Genomic DNA, 25,545 nt, shown 5'->3' with positions numbered 1-25,545 from the left:
CTGCTTCTCCTGGCTCCCTCTCTCCTCCAGGCCCCTGTTCTAACAGTGCAGTCTGGTGCCTCTTTGCCACAACCTTTTGCAGCTGCAAAGCAAAAATTTTTTCCTGCAAAAAATGTAAATGTTTTAAAGTGCAGAATTCCCCCAGAAGTAATATGGAACTAATATGAAGTCTATCAGAAGTAGAAGAAATATCTAGAAGTACTCTCAGAGTGCAGACAGAATTACCCTAGATTTTTACTTCACTTCTTACAAGATTTCTTCACTAGTTTGAAAACCCAGATTTTTTACAATGAGAGACAGTTCCAACAAAATGGAAAGACACACTAATTATTCATGATCATGATTTACATGACATATTATTATGCATTGCATTATTATTTATCTCATTTGCATTCTTCTGTCTGAACTGATTTTTGTCTCAAAAGATTCATTTTTCGGATTTTTCTATTTTTTTTTATCTGTACATTCAGACAGTAATTCAATAATTCATATCATAATCATGAGAAATCAATAATTGAATAAATGATTATTAATATATAAATTTCTTTATTCAGCCAGGAAATTTTTGATTTTAAGGATTTGCTTATTTTTGAGATTTGCTCCATGGGCTTGTCCATGGAGGGTCCCATCCATTGTCCATACAGGGATTCTAAAGGAAAGTTAATTAATCAGGATTATGTGCGATTATTATTGTACATTATTAATTACATGTAAACTACTGTGTGAACACACTCATTGCCCTTTAACTTCTTACTTAATTAGTCTTTGAGTCTTTCTTGTCCTGCTTAATTTTGCTTGTTGTTTCATGTCTGTTGCCATTTTTTTTCCATCATTTTTTCTTTTTCCTCCTTTTTTTCTCCATTTCCCCAATTTGGCTTCTTCAATTCTTTTATTCTGCTTTCTTTCAGAGCTTGGCTTCTCCTCAGAAGAAGCTTCCTTCTCCCCCTCCTTCCTGTGTATCTTTAAAAAAATGTGCCTCCTGGAAATCTTATCTATCCCAGAGTGAGAGAGGCTCCTTTAAAGAGAGAAGCTTTAGAGCTTTGGAAGAATAGCTTTTGCTCTTTTTCTTTTTTTCTTTGTTTCTTTTTTCTTTTGTTTTTTGGCCTTTGTCTTAAAGGGTAATGAAGGGTAAATGGGTAAATGGGTCTTCTCTTTAATGCTTCTTCTTTAACATGGGTGTTGTTCTCAGGTTTCTGTCTGTCTTCATCATCAAGTCTCAGCATGAAAGATGGATGTATTATGGGATGATCAAGAGGTCAAGGAGTGTCCTCAAAGAAGAGAGGAGAAGAGAAAAGAAATTACCACTTGACTTAGGAACAGATGGTGGAGTGATTTTTTTTATTTTTCAATTTTTGGTTTTTTTTTTCAATGTAGTGGTGAATTTTTTCGATTGATTCCTGGAATTTTCTCCTGAATCTGGTCTCTTCTCAAGAATGGAAATAGTGGAAATTATGTCCCCATAATGAAAACAATGAAAACATAACCCTCTCACTTCTCCAGGCCTCTCTCCCTCTTCTCTCTCCTAGCACTGCATCATCATCATCCACACTCCACAATAACACACAACAGCTTGAATGTTGCCTCAGGCCTGGTTAAAATCTTAAATATTAAAAATCATCATCTTCTGAGCAACATAGCATAGATATGTCGAGCCCTAAAGACCTGTAGACACAGCTAGGTTGATGGAAAAATGCTTTTGTTGACCACCCTTACCACCCAGATGGAGGAGAGATGGATTGGATGGCAGAGAAGAATCCCTTATAATCAACTTCAAAAAAAAAAAAAAACCACCACCATACAACAACCACCAATGCCTAGATCTCTGCTCTAATTTCCTTCTATATCTCCCCTCCCAACATTCCCATCTGAAATCCTGTTTTACCATTTGTCTGTGTACTCTATGCCTTGTACTCCCTTCTCTTCATTCAAATGCCTCCTTAAAATTTGTCTTCCTTTGTGACAGTACAGTCCCAATCAACACCACTGAAGTTCAAAGAATGTTTTAAAGGTTCAATAGTCCAAAATAAATGCATTTTAATGTATTATATTTATATTGGCAAATCTCTTTTAAGCAAATTTATTGCATCTTAAAGCTACTATGAAATTACAAAATGCATGCCAGGTCCAAATATGTTCACTACTGTTACTCAAACCACCATCAAATGGAGCAAACACTAAGTGTTGCCAAACTATACACTTTACTAGAACCAGTTTGAAAAGAAAATAGTTTACAAATTCTTTAATACTCAGCCAAATCTTTAAACATTTTATGTAGCAGTTTGATATACCGTCCTTCGCTCTGCTTATTTAGAGTGAAATTTTTTTCATACTGGGGAAAAAAAGATACAAACAACTGGAATATGTTAAAACCCTGTTAAGCTAACACCATGCTTATTACAATTTGATTCATTCTGTTCTAATAGGGATTCCAGCACTTGGTTTTTACAAAACATTTTGGTTGGTACATGAAACATGTTGATTAAAAAAAAAAAGTAGTCAGCTTTCACTTGCTTTTTAAGTAGTTTGCTCCTTTACCTAGTATTCATTTTTAAGTATTTCACTGTATTTCTGTACACTTAATTTAGGTACAAAGCATTACACTCTTAACATGTTAAGAGCTTCCTTTTTTTCCTTAAGAGCCTATTAACATTTAAATCTAAGTACAATCAAATTTAAAGTAACTACTAACCTGACTGAAAGGTCTCACCCGTACTGCCACTTTCACACTGTCAACACTTGGCATGCTATTACTACTTTCACTCTTCCCAGGATATTTCAAGCCAAAAAACATTTAAAGTAAATACAACTCCTTTTCTAGAGAACCCTGTTTTGAGAAATCAAAAACACAGCTCGGGAAGCTGTTTCTTTTTTATAAGGTCAGTCTATTAATTATTAATATTTTCTCATTGTGTACAAGATACTAGTTACCTGATAAATTATTTCTTAACGTAATTGCAGTAGCTTTCACTAACTGAAAAGTTTAATTTCAGGTTTCACTGTTCTGAAGTCTTCAACATTGCACCCTGGATATGAATCAACATATATGAAATACTACCTAAATTGTTCAAATATATATATATATGCTATATTAAAAGACCAGACTAGCATTTCTCAAGTCTGCTAGAAAAAGGAATAGCTTTTCCCTATTGTTCATACGATTTTAGGCTTTAAAGAGACACTTTCACAGCCACCTGAGTCAGTCAGTGAAATAATCTGTACAAAGTCTGGTTTGTAACTATTACCTTGGCATACTTTTTGCATTGCTCTTAGCTTAGACCAGGGGTAGGCAACCTATGGCACACGTGCCAAAGGCGGCACGCAAGCCGATTTTCAGTGGCACTCACACTGCCCAGGTCCTGGCCACCGGTCCGGGTGGCTCTGCATTTTAATTTAATTTTAAATGAAGCTTCTTAAACATTTTAAAAACCTTATTTATTTTACAGACAACAATAGTTTAGTTATATATTATAGACTTATAGAAAGAGACTTTCTAAAAATGTTAAAATGTATTACTGGCATGCAAAACCTTAAATTAGAGTGAATAAATTAAGACTCGACACACCACTTCTAAAAGGTTGCCGACCCCTGGCTTAGACAATTAAAATAATTGAAGTCAGTTTCACTTACAGGTTTTCAGTGCTACAATGTGTTGATTTTGAACACTGTAAAAGCATGTAGGTTCACAGACAATTGTTCACTATTTTAAATTGTGGTAGCATTTCTACTACTCTTAAATTTTTTAAAAGCGCATTTTTCAAATTTACTCCAAATTTATATAGGCAATGTCCCTTTAAATGTATGTCCTATTGTACGTAATTGAAAATACCAAAGCCTTTACATAGCTAGGTTTCTGCTGACACAGCAAACTGAAAAAAAAATAGGGCAACATCTGAGGTGTGATCTAGTTTTATAAACGCAAGAGCAGCTTTCCCAAAGTTTAAAACAAATACAAAAAAAAAAATATTGCACAGGTTCAATACAATTGTTTACATTCTGACTTCAATACAGTACATTTTAACCATGAATGTAAGGAATTAGCAGCTTGTGTTCTACAATCCCAATTATTGGTGCCAAAGGGTTAAACATTTTCTATAAAATTTAAAACAACTGTCAGGTTTTAATTTTTTATCATTATAGTAAGAATAAACAAAATGTTAAAAAAAGAGTTTTGGCCTAATACTGGAGGGTTAGTAATTATGGCGAGACAACATTAAGATGTTCTCAAGCAATTTGGTCCATTCAAACCATTATTCCCTCTCAAAAAGCTAGCAGACAATAAGCATGTTGTGAAGTATACATTTTTATTTAACATTCCTAAAATAAGCTGTATTTACATATATAAATGTAAGAAGTCTTAATATAAAATAGAAAAAACTGCATTGACTGAAGAAATCACACTCCATATGGAGTTACTTATTGAAGACCGTTTATGAAATTTTACAATAATTTATATAAATTATTATCTTCCAAATTAGATGATTTGTTTTTAATAATCCACACAATTTTGATGACTTTACAAACAGTGGTGTACATTACAAATTAAAAAACAGTTATAGCATCTTCCGGCGCACAACTGGCTTTGGAAAATTAGACAGTCTCTTTTTGTTCTTTCGAAGAGTCTTTTCTGCTGTTTCTGCAGTTTCTTTCTGTTTGCTTTTTGTCCCACCCACAGGACTTCCAAACGGAGAAATGAACTTAATCTCCACTGGTGGAGGTGACCAAGAACATTCTTTCCCCGTGGTTCTGCAAGAAATGATAAGTCTCAACTAGATTACATTATGCTTTACAAAAAACAAAGCTACCAAAACCACATGTATGGATGTTTTGATAGACAGAAACAAAGCCAAAAAGCTAAATTACAACGAATAAAATTACAGACCCCACCACACCAAAGAAATTCTATGATCATGCAGCATCTTACAAGGAAATAATTTATACTAATAACTTCATGTAAAGAGCGAGATTTTCCCATGTATAAACTATATTAACATTTATGGCTGAAGCTCCTGACAATCAAAAGAGTAACTGCAAAATAATAATTTTCAGGAAGATAAAAAGGCAAATAAATAGCTCCTGATGGAGCATGAGATTATGCTACCTTAAATTTATGCCTCTTTTGAGAGCTTAAAAGTGGTCAATTGTCCCATATCTCAAGTATTCCAGATCAGATTTGTTCCTGATTTAGATCTATTGTCACCACTATGCCTCTAACTAAGGACATAGTCAGGGATTGACTGGAGCAGCAAAAAAAAGAAAGACTAGAGGAGTTAATCTGCATACAGCTGCTAGAGGGGAGGAAATGGGGAAGACATCGACTCTGCACCAAGGAGGGGAAAGGAGGTAAAAAGGTATACACAACTACAGAATAAATAAGGCTGTACTTGACCAAGTAGATTCTGGTCCAAATATACTGGAGAGGAAAAATGTTCACCATCAATGGAGAACTGGTTTATATAATGAGAAACAGAAGACTTTAAAAAATTGGAATCTATGGCTTGAAACAATGGCATAAACTAAAGTGTTCCTTTCATTGTACTTCCTATGTTTATAAAATTGAAGTTTTGCTAGAGGTAGCAAGAATCTTTATGATATTCCTTTAAAAATGCTAAACCATAATTAAACTTTTCCTTCTTCAGTTTTCCAACTGCAAGGGGCTCTTTCCTTCATCTTAAATCTTACTGAAATTAAATGAAAGACCCCCAGGCATAATTTCCTCATTTACCTGATATAGAAAGCCAAACTAGTCCTAAATACAAGTCTTGAAATGTTCAGGTGGGTGGAGAGCAATTTAGGCTTCTACTTCTGAAAAAAAACTTTATTCCAGAAAAATAATAGTGTTCAATGGAAATGCATATTGATAGATTTGAGCCTTGAAAATAATTAAAAAAAAACCCAACAACACAATAAATGAATCAAGATACACAGTAATTTTCCCCAACCATTTAAAAAAAGTGGATATGGGACACCCAGTTCCACACAAAGGTGCTCGAACATAAACTCAAGAATTCATTTTCACTTTGCTACATGGGATGTGGGACAAATGAGCAGCTCTACATCATCAGAAAATTTATATCAATATTTCAAATGGGAAGTTAGCAATATTGCTTCCCACCCAAATGTACTGTGACTGAATACTCTCAAAGGATTGCTGGTGCTTTTAAACCAGTGGGCTCATGAGAACTCTTACAGAGTCATCAAAACTGTAAAACAAGGGATTCAAATGTCCTCAAGATGCAGTTCTTCGGCTTCCTGCTGGAAAACATCTCTCTATTCGCTCCTCTCCACTGTATGGAGTGAACTACAGACTTTGCAAGTTTACCTCCTAAACCTAGAATGAAGAATTTTTGCACTTTATCATCTTTACAAAAATTGCATGAAAGTATTAAGCATTTCATACTTGCTTGCTTTCTGGGTTTTTGATTTTGTAGTTCTTCTTCTCTTCACTTTCTGCTTTCCCACAAACTCTACTGAGTTGTTATCCTCTTCTTTAATTGGTAACTCCTGTTAAGGCAACAGAAAACATATATATGACTTCTACTGTAGACACCCTCCCACTCCTAAGGAATGCTAATTAATTTATAAACATGCTTAGTCCCAGTTTTAAAATCTGATTTATATGAGAATGGAGCATTACAAATTATTTTGGGCAAATAGTAAATTAGCTCAAGTTTTGGCTGGGGGGAGAGGGGAATTTTCCATGGAAAAGTCAAGCTATTTCAAAAAGAAATGTCCATTCAAATAGATATTCAAGATGTTTTGTTTGACTCAAATGAATTTTTTTTTTTTCATTTTCATTCTGCCAGGGGGAAGAGAAAAAAAAAAAAGATGAACTAATTTTGCTTGTTTGGTGGCCAAACTAGAAAAAAAAATCAATCGTTTGCTCAGTTCTATTATTACTGAAGGAGAATGTTGATAAAAATAAAAAGTCCACATTTCTTAAGACATTACCAGTTATTTTCCCTTACATCAGAAGTATAGTACCAACATCTGAAAATTCAAATTGGAATAGCAGTTTATTCACCAAAATATAGCTAAAAGTTAAAACATTTATTTATTCTTAGCTTAAATATATTCAAACTGATTTATTTTTTCAAGTATTAATAATAAACAACTCTCAAGAAGAAAGCCAAATAGTTTTAACTTAATTAATTTAACTTAAATTTTTCTTGTAAAAACATCATGCTTTTACAGAACAGGATTCTGCAACAGTCATAATTTAAGAATATAGTTTGTAAAAGAGTTACAGAGAAAAGCTTGAAACGGATAGGAAGTAATTACAAACATTACTTACCAATTCTTTCACAATTCGTGAAATACTGGATACATGTTTCCTCCTTGACCTCAAAAGAGGGGGTGAGAACACAAACTGAGAAGACAACTCTGGGTCGAAATCCTTGAGCTGTACAGGATGCTCTGCCTTTTCAGCTATGACAAAATGTATAGTTAATGTAAATACAAGGGATGGGGAAAGATAAAAATACAACTAATACTTAAGCACAGAATAGCAAAACCAAGATTACATCCCAGTAAACATGGTTTGTCTTTAAATCTAAAATAAGGGTCAAATTCGGCTGTCTCATGGAAACTCAAAGTTCTGGTACTTTCCCATAATGGCTACATCTTGGTCTCCCATGTCTTATTGCAAACTGTGAGCCAGATAAAAACAAATCCAATGATGCCTGTCTAGGTATCCAGATAACCTGAAACATTGGCTTCGATAGGTGTGAACTGTCAGTCATTTCAGTGACATTTTAACTCTTTAGTTTTGGGATAACTACTTCCCGAACAATCAAAGCACACAAGTTGCATGAAGGACAATCACATACTGAAGAGTTGCACAATCTACTGAGAGATGCATCTCATTTTGGTGCTACAAGTAGGGGAATTCAAACTGTACACAGAATTTGGGAGAGTAACACACTATTTCTTCCACAAGTGAAAAACAAAAGGCAGGCATATGTAATGAAATGAATGATTGAAATACTTAAGTTAGATAGAAATTAAAAACAAAGACAAAAGATCAAACTAAGTTTCATTCCACTGGACTTGTGATATTTCAACTCCCTTACTGTTAAGAGGCTTCTATAATAACCGAGTCTTGTAACTCTTAGACGTTAGTAAAAAAAGGGAATTGTATCCTTCACTATGAATCTTAACTTTTATATGGTTAAGTTTCTTACATAAAACTGTGCCCGAAATATATGTTTCATGTAGCTGACAGGTGAGAATGAAATTGTAAGCATTTCTATTTTGTATCAGAAAACAATTCAGGTACCTTTTGATTTCTTTGTAAGCTTTGTGAGAGGGGGAGAAAAAAAGAAGGACTCATTTTCCTCTAGGGAGAGCTTCTGACGCATGCCAATTTTGCTGGATCTGGTCCTTGTAATACGAGTACCATGAACTGCTAAAGTTCTCTCCATTTCATCAAGTCTTGATTCAGTTAGGTCTGCAACTAGCAAAGAAGGATTGCAATCAGTTCCTTGGGGTAAGCCTTCTTCCTCTGTGCTTTCCTCTGATACTGATTGTAGTTGCCTCTTTCTGTTTCTATGTCCAGCTCTGGCTGAAGTCCTGGTTGTAGGCAATGTCTCAACTGGCTGAACAGGTGTTTTCTCTAGAGTGGATTTTCCAGTACCTGTTTTTTCTACTTTAGCAGGTGTAACTCTTGTTGCTCTTCTCTTGGGGGTATCAGGCATTTTCTCTCTCTCCTCTGAATGTATGGCTTCCTGAGTGGGTATAGAATCTGTACCTGCAGACAGATTTAGTATCCTCCTTCTAACATTTCTTCTAGTAGTTACAGAAGATTTAAGTTCCATTTGATGATGAGATGGCTTAGATGTATCAAGCTCACAATTTTCTGAAACTTCTGATGATGTACTAGTCTTTTTCCTCCTGCCTCGTCTAGTTGGCACAGGCAGCTGCTGCTCATAGGGCTCTGACTCCAGATCAGTAATGATGTTTTCAGTAAGTTGTAAACTAACACGTTTTAGTTTTCTTCCACTTTTAATGGGACTGGCTGCCATTTTTACCTTGCGAACAGTGAAAAGCTGGCTATTTTCTTGATGCCCTACTGAACTTTTTGCTCCTCTACCAGTCCTTTTAGAAGTAGCAGGTAGCTTAATTGCTTCTTCAGCAAGAGGAATTTCCTCATTAGCCTGTTCAGGAAGTACTGATGCAGGTTCCCTGGTTCTCCTTAACCCTCTCCTTGGAGTACCAACCATCTGTAATGACTGTCCAATAGAATGAACATTGTCTGATGTTTCTAAATGATTCCCCCTAGTTTTCCTGGGTCCTCTCCTAGGAGTATCAGGGATCTGAGGCATTTGCGGATCTTGAGAATTTCCATCAGAATCAAGATGAGAACCTTCATGAATCGCAGAAGTTTCTTTTGTTCGCCTAGCACTTCTCCTCAGGGTACACAGTCCCAACAGATCTGGTCTGCCTGTATTTGACAGCTGTTGAGCATCTGTTGAGGGGATATTTAGATTTTTGCGCTTTCGTCCCCTTGGACGCTTAGGTGTCACCACATGGTCTACTTGACAAACACTGGCATTATCTGCATTTGCTTCTGGCACAGTTGTTAGTGGAGTCTTTACAGATTTCTGGGAAATAGTTACCTTTTTGCTCATTAAAGGTATACTTTCATGAACGGACTGTTCCACTACTTCAGAAGTGAATTCTTTACTTCTTGTGTCTTTGATTATGTCTAATAAATTTTCAGCAAGAGCTACCTTAACAGGTTCAGGCACATATGGGAATGCCTCTGCAATATTCTGAGAGTCCTGATCACTAGTTACAGTGGGCACTGAATTTGTAATGTTCTCTTGGTTATCAATAGTGCCTACATGATTCATATGCTTATCCTCTGTTTTTGTGCTAACTGGTTTAGTAGACATATCTAATGTTGTAGGGTCTCCTGTCTCAGTTTCACCGTCTTCTCCTTCTAATATTAAAGTAAAATTGCTTTCAGACATGAAAAGCTCTCCGTCCCCTTCAGCTGTGTCACATTCATCGGTGTCTTTAGTGTCAGGCAAGTCACAAGTGAACTGCTGTTTGATGGCATCAAAGTTGTATTGAAGTTTAAGAGTGCCTGATGGATATTGCTCATTAAATGGAGTTGTCTCCGCTGTTTCTTCTGAAGCTTGGACATCAGGGGTGCCATCTTCAATAATCTAAAATAAAAGTAAACAGGTCTGTTAGTAATATATTAGTGTATGTTAATGTATTAGTTTCTGCATATATTAACTTTCAGCAGACTGATATGATTGAGGTCAATGGTGCCCCCTTCTTTTGAATCATTATCGAGAGCACAGTAATTAGAAGTAAACAAATCATTCTCTATTACATTCAAAAATGCATGCAATTTAAGGGACTGAAAATAAGTATTTATTACATAGAACCAGATAGTTAAGCAGTTTTAGATTTTCTGTTTACAATTACGAAGATTTTCTAGCAGCAAGGAGTCAATTGCATTGTTTTACAAGACTGAGATAGTTCAGGAACTGCCTCCAGTCTATTCTAAGAGGAATGCAAGTAAAGATAAGATTGAACCAAAAACTCATATTCAGACATCTTTAAGCTTTGGAGTTCCATACTTAGTGGCTGGCTTTATGTTAAATAGGTTGAAATATGATGACTATGATCAGATCCAGGGTTTTACTTAAGAGTCTGGATCCCCATCTGATTTTTATGGCTTGGTTCCTTCCCTAGATTTAACCAAGAAGTAAGTGATGATAAGACATGCTCTTCCTTTGGTAATTATCAAGTTGTGACCTACAATATGTGACCCGCAGTAACCAATAGAAAGGGGACACCAGAGCAGAAGGAAAAAGAAAAGATCAGGGGCTTAGGACTCTTAGAACAACTCAAATCCTGAGAACAAACAGTGATGTAAATATAAAAATCCTAAGATTTATCATGTGAGGGAATCACAACATTGGTCTGAGCAAACAGAAAATATTTTAGGCTGTGGAAACTCCAGTTACGGCTATTGGCTCTTCAGCAGTCCAACTTGTGGACAGATTGGCTGACATACAAGAGAAAACCAGTGCTGCACTGAGGAATTATTTTAGATTGTACAGAACAGCTCATGTAATGAATTCACTGTCTCCCATTCTTTGCAGTTCCCTATGCTGGACAGGACTGCTGTCTTTCCTTTGTGTCCATATAGTATGGATGAGTTCTTTAAATCTTAGGAAGAAAAGCATTTCCCCTCCATTGGCCTCAGTGGGAAGAGAAATTGTTCTCTAGGCTTAAATGGGGTGGGATGAAAAACTTTCTGTCCCATCCTCTCCAATAGATATACTACTGACCAAGCCGAGCTTCACAAGATGACAACAGTGAAATATCTCTTCTCACCACAGGCATAATTCTGCACAGTGATTCTGAGTCTGCCCTGTATGCTGCTCACATGTATCAAAATAACTCCCACAGCCTTCTTCAGCTGTATGCGGAGAGAGAGGTTGTAAAAATCACATCAGAGATGAAATTCAGTAAGACAACTGCAGGTTTAACAATTCTATTTTTTAGTTTAAGAATACTGCAGTGAACTATCCTTTAAAATCCTAACTAAGGATACGAGTCTGTCACGGAAGTCACGGACTTTCCGGGACCTCTGGGACTTCTGCAGCGGCCAGTGCAGCTGGTCTGGGGGCTGCCTGAGTAGCTCAGGCAGCCCCTGGGGCAGCCACACTGGCCGCTGCTGAGGCTGTGTCGGACCACTGCACCCTCCCACACCCCAAGCAGCATCAGGAGTTTGGATGTGGGAAGGGGCTCAGGGTTAGGGCAGGAGGTTGGGGCCCAGAAGGGGGTGAGAGCTCTGGGCAGCGCTTACCTTGGGCAAGCTCCCTGGAAGCAGCGACATGTCCCTCAGCTCTTAGGTGGAGGTGCGGCCAGGGCTGCTCTGTGCGCTGCCCCTGCCCCAAGTTCCAACTCCACAGCTCCCATTGGATGGGAACCGCAGCCAATGGGAGCTGCGGGGGCAGTGCCTGCAGGCAGAGGGAACATGCAGAGTCCCTCAGTCGCTACTCTGGCTAGGGACATGTCGCTGCTTCCGGGGAGCCACGCAGAGCCAGATAGGGATCCTGCCAGCCCCACCAACCCCCACCCCCAATTAGCAACAGGGGTCCTGGGCTGCAGCACCCTCAAGCCACCCCAAAGCACCCAAGATTAGGCAGCGGTATATAGTACAAGTCATGGACAGGTCACAGGCCATGAATTTTTGTTTACTGCCCGTGACCTGTGCATGTCTTTTAGTAAAAATACCCGTGACTAAAACGTAGCCTTAATCATAACTAACGTCAGAGGTTCTATAAATTGGGCTTTGAACCCCTACATGAAATTTCTATTTAGTTGGAAACAACCTGGCAGTCCAATTATTACATTACTGAGAAACTGTTTATACTAACTAGGAACAGTGGATAAAATTTTCCAACTATCTAAGTTCCTACGTCACTTTTGAAAACAGGACTTAAGACCCTAAGTCTCTGAAAATTACTGGAGTTAGGCACCCACGTCACTTAGGCACTTTTGAAAATTTTACTGAGGGAGCCTCAGTTTTGTTAAAATTAAACTTCACTGCCCCCTACTTTTAGGCTTAAAACAGATATTTGATATTGGACCACTTCAACTAAGGCTTTACATAAATGTTTATATTTAAACAAATCAGATTAATATGTAACTGGTCCAGTCTGATTTTAGGAAAAGAAGGATGTTGACTATGTGTTTGTAGTTATTTGTATTGCTTTTGCAATACTCATCTTGATTGGGGCCCCATTGTCTGAGGTGCTGTGGAAACACAAAGGAATACATGATCTCTAGCTAAGCACTGAAGTTAATAGTCACATTAAGTCAACTGAAGAGACTTACAGGTCACATGAAAACATTTAGATGCCAACTGCCAAAGTTCTCAGGTTTCCCAAGAGGTTTTTTTTTTTGTCTTGTACTGACTTAGCAAAATGGTCAAATAATTCACTTACGTTAACTTCTTTAGTTTCAGGAGGACTTTTAGAAGTAAATGTTTTTTCTTGCAGGAACAGAACATTTTCTTCTATTGCAGCTTCCTCAGACTTCTGATCTTCATGTAGGTCCTCACCCCTTTCCTCTTGAAGCTGGTTTTCTGAATGAGTACTGGGAATATCCTCACTGTGAAGGATACTGATCACAGCTGAAAAAGATTTTTTCCCAGTAAATTTCTGACTTCAGGTTTTCTAGCATAAAAAGCTGAACAAGTTGGACTCATTTTAACTGCTGCATAAATACTGAGGATTGTATTAACTGAGGGTACGTCTATACTACCCGCCGGATAGTGTTCAATGTATCGGGGATTGATTTATCGAGTCTTGTCTAGAGGCGATAAATCGATCCCCGAATCGACACCCGTACTCCACCTCGGCAGGAGGAGTAAGCGGAGTCGACGGGGTGGTCGACTCACCACCATGAGAACGGCCAGGTAAGTTGAAGTAAGATACTTCAACTTCAGCTACGCAAATAGCATAACTGAAGTTGCGTATCTCAGTTCGAAGTCCCCCGCTAGTGTAGCCCAGGCCTGATATTCTGTAAGTATGCTTCTTTAAAACATTGGTTTAGGTCCTTGATTATGTTTGAGCACTCCTCCCCCAATCCTGCAGTGGTCACGTGTGCAGTTGGTTCTTTGGTACAAATTAGAGCAGTCTGAAGGCTGCTCTAAATCACGTCAGCTCCCAACCATCTCAAGCAATCTAGTCAGTAATCGGGTGTTAGTGGGGCATAGGGAAACAATACTACTTTTATAAGAGGACAGAAGAATCGCTGACAACAAGATAGTGGATATTTCCACACAATACTAATATTTGTGCATGTTTACGCACAGGTCAGATAAAACTGATTCAGCAGAATACAGTTCAATCCACAATTCATTCATTCCTGCCTCATACAGTTAAGACCAATTGATTTCACAACAACTGTCCTCTAAGATGTTTTTTAAAAAAAAAAAGCAACCTATGATTTTCCTGTATTGAAAAAATAAAAGTTTATCTTGCTAATGAGCAGCCATAACAAAAGAAATTACCATTTTATGATGGACTGAAGTATGACATAATCCCAAAATGCCAATTGAGACTGAACACTTAAACCAGGGATCCTCAGATCTCAGTGGTGCAGGAGCCAAATTAGCCAAAAGAGCCACAGTAGTGTGAATTCATTGTTTCATACATATAACTCTCACAGCAAAATGACTGAATATTATTTTATCAACCACAATTGGTTAATAACATAGTAAAAGCATCCTGATTAATTAATAACTTTTCTTGGTGAATAATTAAATCACACGGTGTTTTAATATCGTGTGCTGCATAGAGTTGCAGGAGACAAATTAAAGAGCAACTTGTGGCTTGCAAGTCTCAGTCTGAGTATCACTGACAAACTGTCCAGGCCTTCGGGCTGTATTCTACAGGGCCTCCTTTTGTAATAGAGCAGACCGGGGGGATGCATTTCTGGACATGTGATCTGAACAAGACTGTTCCAGAGCTGTAAGAAAGAATCTTTCTGAGTTAAGATTTTCAAGTATCATAAATACTATATTATCTTACATTTAGTGGCAGATTAGCAGTGATATTTGATAAGATATCGAAAAGCTACAAAAGGATCTCTCAAAACTGGGTGACTAGGCAACAAAATGGCAGATGAAATTTAATGTTGATAAATGCAAAGTAATGCACATTGGAAAGCATAATCCCAACTATACATATACAATGATGGGCTCTAAATTAGCTCTTATCACTCAAGAAAGAGATCTTTGTTATATGGAGATACACCTATCTCACAGAACTGGAAGGGACCCCAAAAGGTCATCGAGTCCAACCCCCTGCCTTCACTAGCAGGACCAAGTACGGATTATGCCCCAGATTCCTTAAGTGGCCCCCTCAAGGATTGAACTCACAACCCTGGGTTTAGCAGGCCAATGCTCAAACCACTGAGCTATCCCTCCCCCATCTTGGAGTCATTGTGGATAGTTCTCTGAAAACATTCACTCAATGTACAGCGGCAGTCAAAAAAAGCAAACAGAATGCTGGGAATAATTAATAAAGGGCTAGATAATAGGACAGAAAATATCGTGTTGCCTCTATATAAATCCATGGTATGCCTACAGCTTGAATACTGTGTGCAGATGTGGTCACCCTAGCTCAAAAAAAGATATATTGGAATTGGAAAAGGTTCAGAAAAGGGCAACAAAAATGATTGGGGTATGGAACGGCTTCTGTATGAGGAGAGATTAATAAGAATGGGACTTCTCAGCTTGGAAAAAAGATGGCTAAGGGGAGATATGATTGAGGTCTATAAATCATGACTGTGTAGAGAAAGTAGATAAGGAAGTGTTGTTTACTACTTCTCATAACACAAGAACTAGGGGCCACCAAATTAAATTAATAGGCAACAGGTATAAAACAAATAAAAGGAAATATTTCTTCACACAACGCACAGTCAACCTGTGGAACTCCTTGCCAGAGGATGCTGTGAAGGCCAAGACCGTAACAGGGTTCAAAAAAGAACTAGATAAATTAATGGAGAATAGGTCAATGGCTATTAGCCAGGATGGGCTGGAATGGTGTCCCTAGCCTCTGTTTGCCAGAAGCTGGGAATGAGCGACTGGGGATGGATCACTTGATTACCACCTGTTGTGTTCATTCTCTCTGGGGCACCTGGCACTGGCCACTGTCGGAAGACAGGTACTGGGCTAGATAGACCTTTGGTCTGACCCAGTATGGCCATTCTTATGTTCTTAAGTAAAACAATTATTATTCTTTTTCTGTAAATTTGGTAATAAAATATCCTCTGGGTCTCAAAATTGTTAATAAAAACAGCCAGAAACCGGCACACATAGCCAGGAGATAATGATAAATTGAGTACGAGACCTATATGCTCCCCCCACACATAATGCCAAACAAAAGCTAGCAAAGGATATTATAAGCTTGGGGACAACCAATCTACCTCAAGTATCACTTTGGAGGTCTACTTCCTGAGGACCAAACATCCAAACTAGTTCATTGTTACAACCAGTGCATTATGCCTGCCACATTTCTGCAGCTATGGAACAGGGTATCACCAGCAACTTCTGCTGGCATGAAGCCACACAGAAAAACAATTCCTCTGCCCTGCTATCACATAGGCTGCCAATGCAACGCTACTGAACTCATCTTGTTCTGACTCCATGTAGGATGAGACACAGAGTAGGTGCTCCATGTTCCAAAACCTAGCAGCCAAGACCACCTCACTTGGCAAGACTGAACTATGTAGAGATAAAGGGCCTCACACCAAAGAGTCACAAGGAAGGAGTTAAGAGTCCTCAACCTCTAAGACAGGAAATGTGGTTGTACAGACACCTTTCCTCCTTGTTACTTCTTTCCCACAGCTTGAGTACCAAGTGCCCTGCCATCAGTTAGAAGGGTGTTTAAAGCCTGTGTCCGTTGCACGCTTGATCTCAATTCTGCAGCAAAGATGTATAATTTGCAGCAGTGTACTATGCACATAGAAATGAATTGTAATATCAATTTTCCTAAATCTCTAATTCAATAAAAAAGTATGCGTTAACTCTGCCTCCTCTAACCACAGGTTCTTTGATAAGTATATTCTAGCTCTAAGTTGACAAAAGTTTGCATTACCAAGCTTCACTTCAATCTGTTAAGTGTGAAGTGACAAGGTAAGTTGTGCATTTAACCCTGGCAGCTCAAATACTTTTTATGTGCCTAACTACAGCTACCTTAACTCAATAGTGAAAACTTTTACTTGTTGCTAAACACACAAAACATACATACATTTAGAATCTGCTCCTGGTGCCTCCAAAGCCTGTGATCTTGAGAGAGGCAGCTCTTTTTCTTCTGATAAAGATGATATCTTGGACTCTTTGGTGGCCGTTTCACTTTGTAAACAGAAAAGAAATGAGAGGTGGAACCCATGTATGCGTTTTAAAAATATTTTGTTCTAGTTTTAAAATACTCATGTCCATGCTCATAACAGTACATATTCAGAACAAAAATTGGAACTCCCTACCCCAAAATATTAGCATTCAGCTCAGTTCTCATTGTAACTAACTACACACACACGTTAAGTAATGGAATGATTCAAGTATTAAATGTCCATGCACTATAAGTGTTTTCAGTGTTTAAAAAATGACAGTAATAGAAATATTGTTTTCTGCAGAATGATCATTTATGTAACTACTATAACAAACGTTTAGAACAAATTGTACAAAAAAAGTGAGGTCTGTACCAATAAAGTTACCATAAATTATTTTATTTTCCTACATATGCTTAAGTACGTGCAGGACTTTTCAATACAATAAAATATTTACTGGGGGGGGGGGGGGGGGGACACAACTGATTTTGTACAAAATGTCAAAATACACAAAAGTAAACCAACTGAAAGAATCCCCAGGAAAACTTTTTAGTCATAGGAACCTTAGGTATTGTTTTTAATTACACGAGGTACATAATTTTCAGACAGAAGTGAGACTTTCGAGTGTCAGTTTAACAGACTCAAATTGGGAAAGCTTTAAATAGCCTTGTGATTGAGTTAACCAATTTGTAACCACAGTACTTTGTGAAGACTGTCTTTCTGAGAGTTAACATTTGATTATTAACCACTGAGGTTATGTTTATGCAGGAAGATGCAAGGAACCCCAATAGGATATAGGATGAAAGTAAAATAGCAGAGAACCAATCTGAACTTAAGACAATAGAGCTTTTGAAGTATACGAAATCCAACTAGCACTCATATTTGTATACCCGATTTATTTATTTTTACATATTTACCTTTCACCAGCTGACGAACAAGTAGAGACTCCAGCAACTTGAAAGGTGCTTAAGTGATTCAACACCAACATACCCTCCTCAGGAAGGGTAGGACATTCTATTTCTGTCCTTTCCAGAAATCCTAGGAACAACATTGTTAACAGCTGAACAACTGGTAGCTATTTGCATTAAACACAACATGAGTTCTTTGAAAAAGTTTACCTGATTTTAAATTACAAACCTCATTATGTGCTTCATTATTTTGCTTATTTAAAATGCAAAAGTGATCTACTAATGCAATGCTGTGGTTGAGATTTAAATGCACAAAAAGTCTGAGTTATTGCTCCCACTACAAAAGAAACTCAGCGCTCTCTCACAATCATAGAAATCTAGGGCTGGAAGGAACCTCGAAAAGTTGAGAACCTTCTGCTGAGAAGTATTTTTCCATTACTGTATAATTTGATTTCATATTTTGTTACCTTTGCCCTCACATTATTTTTCTTTTAAGGGAAACAAATGAACGAATGGCAAGATTTTAGGGAGTAGGAAAAGATTTATATAGAGGCTGACTATTAAAACCCAAAGAAAAAATGGATTAGCAGCTGAAAACTTCAAACAATATCTTTTGCTCTTAAAATTAGAAGCTTAAGTCCACTTCTTCCCCTTTCTTTGAATTTTGGATATTTATCTCCATATCTTTTATTTTTGTTTCTTCTCCATTCTCTTACCAGAGATCTTTCCAATATGCCTTTTTGTGTTTCCATCTCCATAATGTTGATCACCCTGGTTGAGATGGGCTTGACTTTGGTCTCCCCAGAGGCTGGTAATGCTAGTAACATGAGTGACATCCTTTTCCTCCCCTGCATCCCCAAAAGGTAGGAGGGAAGAAGCACAATCAAATGCACTTGAGCGAGGGATAAAGCTTGATCTTAAACTAATGCATTGCCAGGCTTAGCCATTGAACACCGCTATCATTTCTGTCTTGTCATACTTAATTTTGTGCATTTCTTTAGCCTCTTTCTTGTCTGGGTGCCTGCTTTCTCCCTCTTCATTACTACTTTCAGTGACCTGAATCAGGATCACACTGCTGGACCAAACAAAATGGTTTAAGTAGAAGCAGCACAGACTACCTTCTGCTAGTGATAAAATATCACATTTATACTGTAATTGTACAGAACCCTTTCCATCACAGCCCAACATAACAAGAAGGTTTCTTGTAAACATTACCTAGTGATGATTATGCTTGGAAAAGCATCTTGTATTTCTTGCCCAAGTACAAATGATTGTTATTGGATAGTTAAGGTCACTGAGCTATTTTATTACAGATATTTGGACCTGGATCATTCCCCTCTGCTTGTGTAAATAAGTGGAGACTGTAGTTGGGAACTTCTGCTGCTCACATTGAGGTGCCTCACTCGTGTTTATGACAACAAACCAGCCCCAAAGACCCTGCAGAACCTTTCAATTCAAATACAGTATGTGCATTAATACCTGACTGCATAACCCACTGGTGTGAACACAACAATTTTAAGATTCCATGCCACACACAGATGGACACTTGCATATGTCTATCAGAAATAGCATATCTTGGATACAATTCAATAGACAGAAAAGATTACTATACAGTCCCAGTATAATGTTTTCAAATATGTTTAACTTATCAACATTTTCAAACAGATCAAAGGCCTTCTCAATGAGGACTAAGCCTCTGACAAATCTGAAGCAGCTATTTAATCCTAAGCATCAAAGAATGGGTAAAAATGTAGCTGATGAAAAGTCTTTCATACTCAACCCCCTCCACCCCCAAACAAACAAACAAAAAACCACCCACATGTAAACTAGAAATATCAGCTTTCAAAAATAAGAAATTGTTGCCTCTTGGCTGAGACTAAGCACAAGGAATGTCAGCCCAAACTGCAACACATGAGAAAGTTAAGGATGCCTCAAAATAGAGGCTTATAGTGGAGGGACCTTTTCAACTATGGAGGTCTAGCACACTTGTGGACACTATATCAATATTGGCTACTGTACACTATAATTATCATTTAACCTTTCAAAAGGCACCCAAATGGTCATTTAATTAGATTACTTAAGTGGTCACATGACAACACATACCAGTTTGTTTCTCCAGCTCTGAAGAAGTCTGTTGTTCAAACTGCAAAGGCTCACTTTTGACTACCTCACTGCCTTCTTCCTCCATCTCTTCCTGTATGATAGCAACATCTTTGGTGGAAGAATTTGCTGGTTTAGAAGTTATGAAGATAACATCATCTTCAAGGTCGTCTGGTGATCTTGCATCATGATATTCCAAGGTAGTTTGGTCTGACCTGGCAGAAAAATTACTAGTTTCTTTGCTGACTTCCATTTTCTCCAGGACATCTCCTGCTATACCTTCTGAGGACTCATTCATTTCTGCATGATCCTCCTCAGGACAGGTCAAAGTAAAAGGAGGAATTTTATCTCTGTCCTTAGACCAAGTGTCCTCCATTTGAACTCCAAGGTTATGTTCAGATGACGCTACAAGGTGTTTTGTTTTATCATCTCCCAGCATCTTTATTTAAAACAAAAAAACAAACAAATTAGTCATTAATGAAACCCAAATTTTTCCAAGGAATAAAGACATATGAACCTTCTTTATGGTATTTGGACATAGTAAGATACTGACAATTAAAGCTATTTCTTAACCATGTTACTAATACCATCTTAGCTTTTAAAACCAGAGTTTAAAAACTGAATTGACTTTTCACTAGAGTATTTACTTACTGATTTCAGTCAGCTTTGAAACTGTGGTCAGTTTATTTTCTGTTTTTTGTCTCACTTTCTGGTTCTCATATTCCAACCTGCTACTGTTTTCAAGTTTTCAAAAAGAGGGAACTTCCCTTACACATTAAGGTTGGCCCTAGTCTACTTGACAATGTCACTTTAATTTATATCCATTTTATAGAGATTATAAAAAGGTTTGGTGTTCATTAGTCTTACAGTCTGGAACAAGTAGATTAAAGTGACCATACTCCACTATTGAGATTTAAAAATAAATTAACATACATGAACTCTCCATACAAGTATTAATAAATCTTATTCATGACTTGTATTTGTTACCTTTAAAAGACCATTTGTGCTTTGTTAACCTGTTATCTGTGTATTCTGTTCAAATTCCAAAAACGGTAGCCATATATTATAAAATCTACTGGATACGGATAAAAGACTGTCTCTTTTTTCCACTGAAATGATTTCATATACACCTCTACCCTGATATAATGCTGTCCTCGGGAGCCAAAAAAATCTTACCACGTTATAGGTGAAACCGCGTTATATCGAACTTGCTTTGATCTGCTGGAGTGCGCAGCCCCGCCCGCCCCCGGAGCACTGCTTTACTAAGTTATATCCGAATTCGTCTTATATCGGGATAGAAGTGTACTTCAATTCTGCATGCCACTGCTGCACATTTGGTTGCTAGCAACAATTGTGTTCATCTGGCTGCTAGGAGGAATTGTATCATCAGTGGATCCTTCCTCAAATCAATAACCTCCTTTGGATAGTAACTTAATAGAGCCAGTGTGGGTTCTGTGGTTTGGTAGCATAATTTTAGTTATCCTGAAAGTTCTATTTATTATTTTTCTCCAAAATATCATTTCAGGGCATTCCACCACATATGCAGAAAGGTCCCTATTTCTTCACATCCTCTCCAGAATTTGAGAGTCTCTTTTGTTTATATTTTCTTCAGCTTAAATAGAATGAGATACCATTGATAAAGCATTCTGTGGTAAATTTTCCTTAATAGTTACACAAATAAATGAGGCTTTAGCCTTCCTCCACACACTTGTTTCAAAGTCAGATCTGCTTTTAGATCCTTTCCCCATTTTCCCCCACAGTCTTCTCTTCTAGATCCATCAGTAACAATATATTACACACCATGCAGAGATCAGGCCCTTTGAGGTGGCCTTTCTTGTAATTAGTATTTCTATCCTCGTTTTAATGGTCTCCTGAAACTTGGGCTTCCTACATGGGATATGATATTAGACTTTAGTTGCAAATAAGCCAAAATTGGCATATTATTTTCCAAGAACTCATGGAGAATATTGTTTGGAATATCTGTATTAAACTATGAACCCTCTGTTGTACTGTGAGTGAAGATTTTAGCACTAACAACGAGGAGTCCTTGTGGCACCTTAGAGACCAACAAATTTATTTGGGCATAAGCTTTCATGGGCTAACACCCACTTCATCAGATGCATGGAGTGAAATATACAGTAGGCAGATATAAAAATACAGCACATGAAAAGATAGGAGTTGCCTTACCAAGTGGGGGGTCAGTGCTAATGAGGCCAATTCAATCAGGGTGGATGTGGACCATTCCCAACAGTTGACAAGAATGTGTGACTACCCAAATCTGAACTTGCATGAGGTAAGCCTATTGCATTGCATTCCAGACAGCTTCCCTGCCCACGAAACATGCTTGACACCTTTTTGAAGAACTATCACTGAGAAACCATCGAGATTGCAATTTGAGGCCGACAATTTTGTTTGTCTTAACTGCTAGCTCACCTCCCTCTTCCCCTGGAACAATGGTTTATCTATGGGGGTAGTAGCATGGGAGGAAGGGAGAGGAAATTCTCAGCAGAGTACATGGCAGAAAGACAGAGACATTACTTAAGAGCAAAGGTCTGCTCTATGCAGGTGGTGTGACCATTGCCAAACATAAGGACTAGCAGGAGAGAGCAGGCAGGAGGGAGTCTGCCCAGCCTGAAATGTTTACAACCTAAGACTCTCAGAAGGAGTCAGATCAGATGTGAGTAGGGTACTTCTCAGGACTTCAGTTGCTTTAAAAAAATCTAACTCTCGGGTGCTTTAATAGTAAAGTTTCTGTGGTTAAGAAATCCTCTTGCTAAGCCTGTGTTCCTTCTTTTCCACCATATTGTCTCTAAAGGTGTTAAACTAGAAGCTGAGTGATCACTAGAAGCCTTGGTGGAGCATGTATAAGTGACTGGGGGGCTCGGCAGGTGTCATAAGGGTGTCTAGGACAGCTAGATGGTGGCATCCCACATTCTGAAGAAAGGAGTCAGATGTGACCAAGGGTATGCCAAATGGTCTCAGAGCCAGAAACTGTGATTAGACTCTATCCCAGACCCAGCTGGCTTAAAGGATGTGGGACCCAGACACCGTGTCCATTTGTGTACTAGGCCAAGTTGTAACAGTATTAAATTTCCATAATTCTACCATTAAAGAACAGCTGGCCAATGGTTGTATAACCCTTTTCTTCCTATACTATTGAAATATTTTCAGTGGTATGTAGATTGCAATTTCCTGAAAGAATTTACATGGAAGAGCACCTTGTATTTCTTGTTCAAAGACTTGCGATAGGACTGTTAAGGTCATTGTGCTATTTCATTATGGATACTTGGATCTCCGTTTGCATAAATTCTAATACCATTACAATAGTTTTTGATTCCTGAGTTAGTTTTCGCTTATTCTTTGACTTGCCGTTATACACACACACTGAACAATCTACAGTGATGTACTGTAAGCTTTAAAAACATAAACCAGGTTGCAATCTACAAAGCTTTAAAACTCTCCACCATCTCTTCCCTTTCACCAACTGTAGTCCAACTTACCTCAGCTGTCCATCTGGAAGTTGCATTCTCTTCCCTGAATGAAATTCGGAGTTCTTTTGCCCGTAGAGGAGGAGTAATTGATCTTCCTGGAGATGCAGAAGGAGTTGCTAAGGGTGTGGTGCGAAGACTGGATCTCAAAATAGACTGCAGAGTAATTCCAGGGAAACCAGAAGCAGCAGAAGATGTGGCCAAAGCTTTAGCTCTCTATGTAAAGGAACAAACATCTTAATTTGATATTTGAACTGAAGACTACATGCAAAGTGTCAATTCCATGGAACATCACTGCTGCAGTAGCTGTGCGAACTGGCATTGAAAGATGGGTCATGAAAATTATTATGGAAAGTAATCTGTATGAAGAGATTTTTAAGACTGAGTATGTAATTCAGAACAAAGACAAGTATGGTCACGACAAAGAAGTACAAAACGAATGGCATCAAGTAGCTAAATGAAAAATTCCTTCATACTTTCATTATTCAACAGAGAGAGATTTAAATATGGCAGCAAACTGTAAACAAAACAAAAGTGTGTACGAATAATAAAACAATGGCACTTACTGTCTAAGATATTGTTGAGGCCACGAGGTTAATGACGTTCACAAACAGACTGACATTTATATGCATAAAAACATCTACAGTTACAGTAGACGGCAGAAGAAAATATAAGGGATATAAGCCATCATGCTTAGGAGTTTATGTCAAACTAATTACTAGGGGCTAAAATAAACTTCCCCTAAGGGCTAGTTATTCTATAGCTGGCATAAGTAGTATTTGGACATGTTGACGTTCCCCATTTCAGCACTCTTGCCTGCACTTCAATAAAAATAAATTTGTTTTATAAAACTATTTGGTAAAGGATAAACTGTTAATAGATAATTTTATCATTTTGTAATACTCCTCTCCTTAAATCTGTTATCCACATATTGCTTTTAATGGAACTAGGCACATACAAATAAAATGCATATATGGGTGATCCAACAATTCAATACCTACATGCTTGTCATTGTGCATTGTGGGGTGGATTTTTCCATAAAAGAAATTTAAAAATACTTTAAGTTTAGCAATTCTACATACCTTAACCACAAGAGGAGTCTCCAACAAATTAAACTCTGATGCTCTTGAAATGTTCGTGTGCAATATGGCACTCCGTGAATTTGACTGTAATGGGCTGGATATAGTACATGAAGTAGAAGCTCTACATGGTGTCTGCCAATTACTCTCAGATGAGGGAGAACATAGAGGAACAGGACGAACCACCAAATCCAGCAATCTGCCGAGATTTAAATGAGGATATTGATATAATAGCCATCACAGAAACTTGGTGGAATGAGGATGATCAATGAGACACAGTAATACCAAGGTACAAAATTTATCAAAAGGACAGAACAGGTCATCCTGGTTGGAGAGTGGCACTATATGTGAAAGAAAATGTAGAATCAAATGAAAGAAAAATCTTAAAAGTACCAAACTGTACCATAGAATCTCTATGTATAGTATTTTCATGCTTCATATTATCCACCAGCTGACCAGGATGGTGATAGTGACTGAAATGCTCAGGGAGATTAGAGATGCTATACAAATAAAAAACTCAATAATAATGAGAGATTTCAACTATCCCCATATTGACAGGGTACATATGTCACCTCAGGACGGGATGCAGAAATAAAGTTTCTTGACACCTTAAATGACTGCTTCTTGGAGCAGCTTGTCTGGGAAGAGGAGAAGCAATTCTTGATTTAGTCTTAAGTGGAGCACAGGATCTGGTCCAAGAGGTGAATATAGCTGGACCGGATGGTAATAGTGATCATAATATAATTAAATTTAACATCCCTGTGGCGGGGAAAACACTACAGCAGCCCAACACTGTAGCATTTAATTTCAGAAAAGGAAACTACACACCAATGAGGAAGTTAAACAGAAATTAAAAAGGTACACTGCCAGAAGTAAAATCCCTGCAAGCTGCACCGAAACTTTTTAAAGACACCATAATAGAGGCTCAACTTCAAATGTATACTCCAAATTTAAAAAAATAGTAAGAGAACCAAAAAAGTGACACTGTGGCTAAACAATGTAAAAGAAGCAGTGAGAGACAAAAAGGCATCCTTTAAAAAGTGGAAGTTAAATCCTAGTGAGGAAATAGAAAGGAGCATAAACTCTGGCAAGTGAAGTGTAAAA

General features: G+C 37.8%; 2 protein-coding genes across 7 annotated transcripts in view; both read right to left on the bottom strand.

Moving 5' to 3' along the window:
* The window catches only part of LOC120401126 (kinesin-like protein KIF28P), a 53,028-nt gene extending 49,664 nt beyond the window's left edge, over positions 1-3,364 (bottom strand). The window contains exon 1 of the mRNA XM_039530796.1: positions 2,690-3,364. Within this exon, the coding sequence (XP_039386730.1) occupies positions 2,690-2,791 (102 nt within the window). The 5' untranslated portion in view covers positions 2,792-3,364. The remainder of the gene's footprint in view (positions 1-2,689) is intronic.
* A 526-nt stretch (positions 3,365-3,890) lies between these two features.
* AHCTF1 (AT-hook containing transcription factor 1) overlaps positions 3,891-25,545 on the bottom strand; it is a 93,783-nt gene continuing 72,128 nt past the window's right edge. For 5 of the 6 annotated variants that reach the window (XM_039530752.1, XM_039530751.1, XM_039530754.1 and 2 more), the window contains 11 exons: positions 24,445-24,640; positions 23,375-23,578; positions 19,878-20,313; positions 18,491-18,622; positions 17,784-17,904; positions 16,788-16,891; positions 12,975-13,162; positions 8,276-10,169; positions 7,292-7,425; positions 6,398-6,501; positions 3,891-4,743 (listed from right to left, as the gene is read on the bottom strand). In XM_039530752.1, the coding sequence (XP_039386686.1) occupies positions 4,551-4,743; positions 6,398-6,501; positions 7,292-7,425; positions 8,276-10,169; positions 12,975-13,162; positions 16,788-16,891; positions 17,784-17,904; positions 18,491-18,622; positions 19,878-20,313; positions 23,375-23,578; positions 24,445-24,640 (3,706 nt within the window). In that variant the 3' untranslated portion in view covers positions 3,891-4,550. The remainder of the gene's footprint in view (positions 4,744-6,397; positions 6,502-7,291; positions 7,426-8,275; positions 10,170-12,974; positions 13,163-16,787; positions 16,892-17,783; positions 17,905-18,490; positions 18,623-19,877; positions 20,314-23,374; positions 23,579-24,444; positions 24,641-25,545) is intronic. The other variant, XM_039530755.1, reaches the window with a different exon arrangement.

This window comes from Mauremys reevesii, linkage group 3 (assembly GCF_016161935.1).
Source record: "Mauremys reevesii isolate NIE-2019 linkage group 3, ASM1616193v1, whole genome shotgun sequence".
Taxonomy (NCBI): domain Eukaryota; kingdom Metazoa; phylum Chordata; order Testudines; family Geoemydidae; genus Mauremys; species Mauremys reevesii.
The sequence above is the reverse complement of the archived record's forward strand: the minus strand, read 5'-3'. Positions and strand labels throughout refer to the sequence as shown.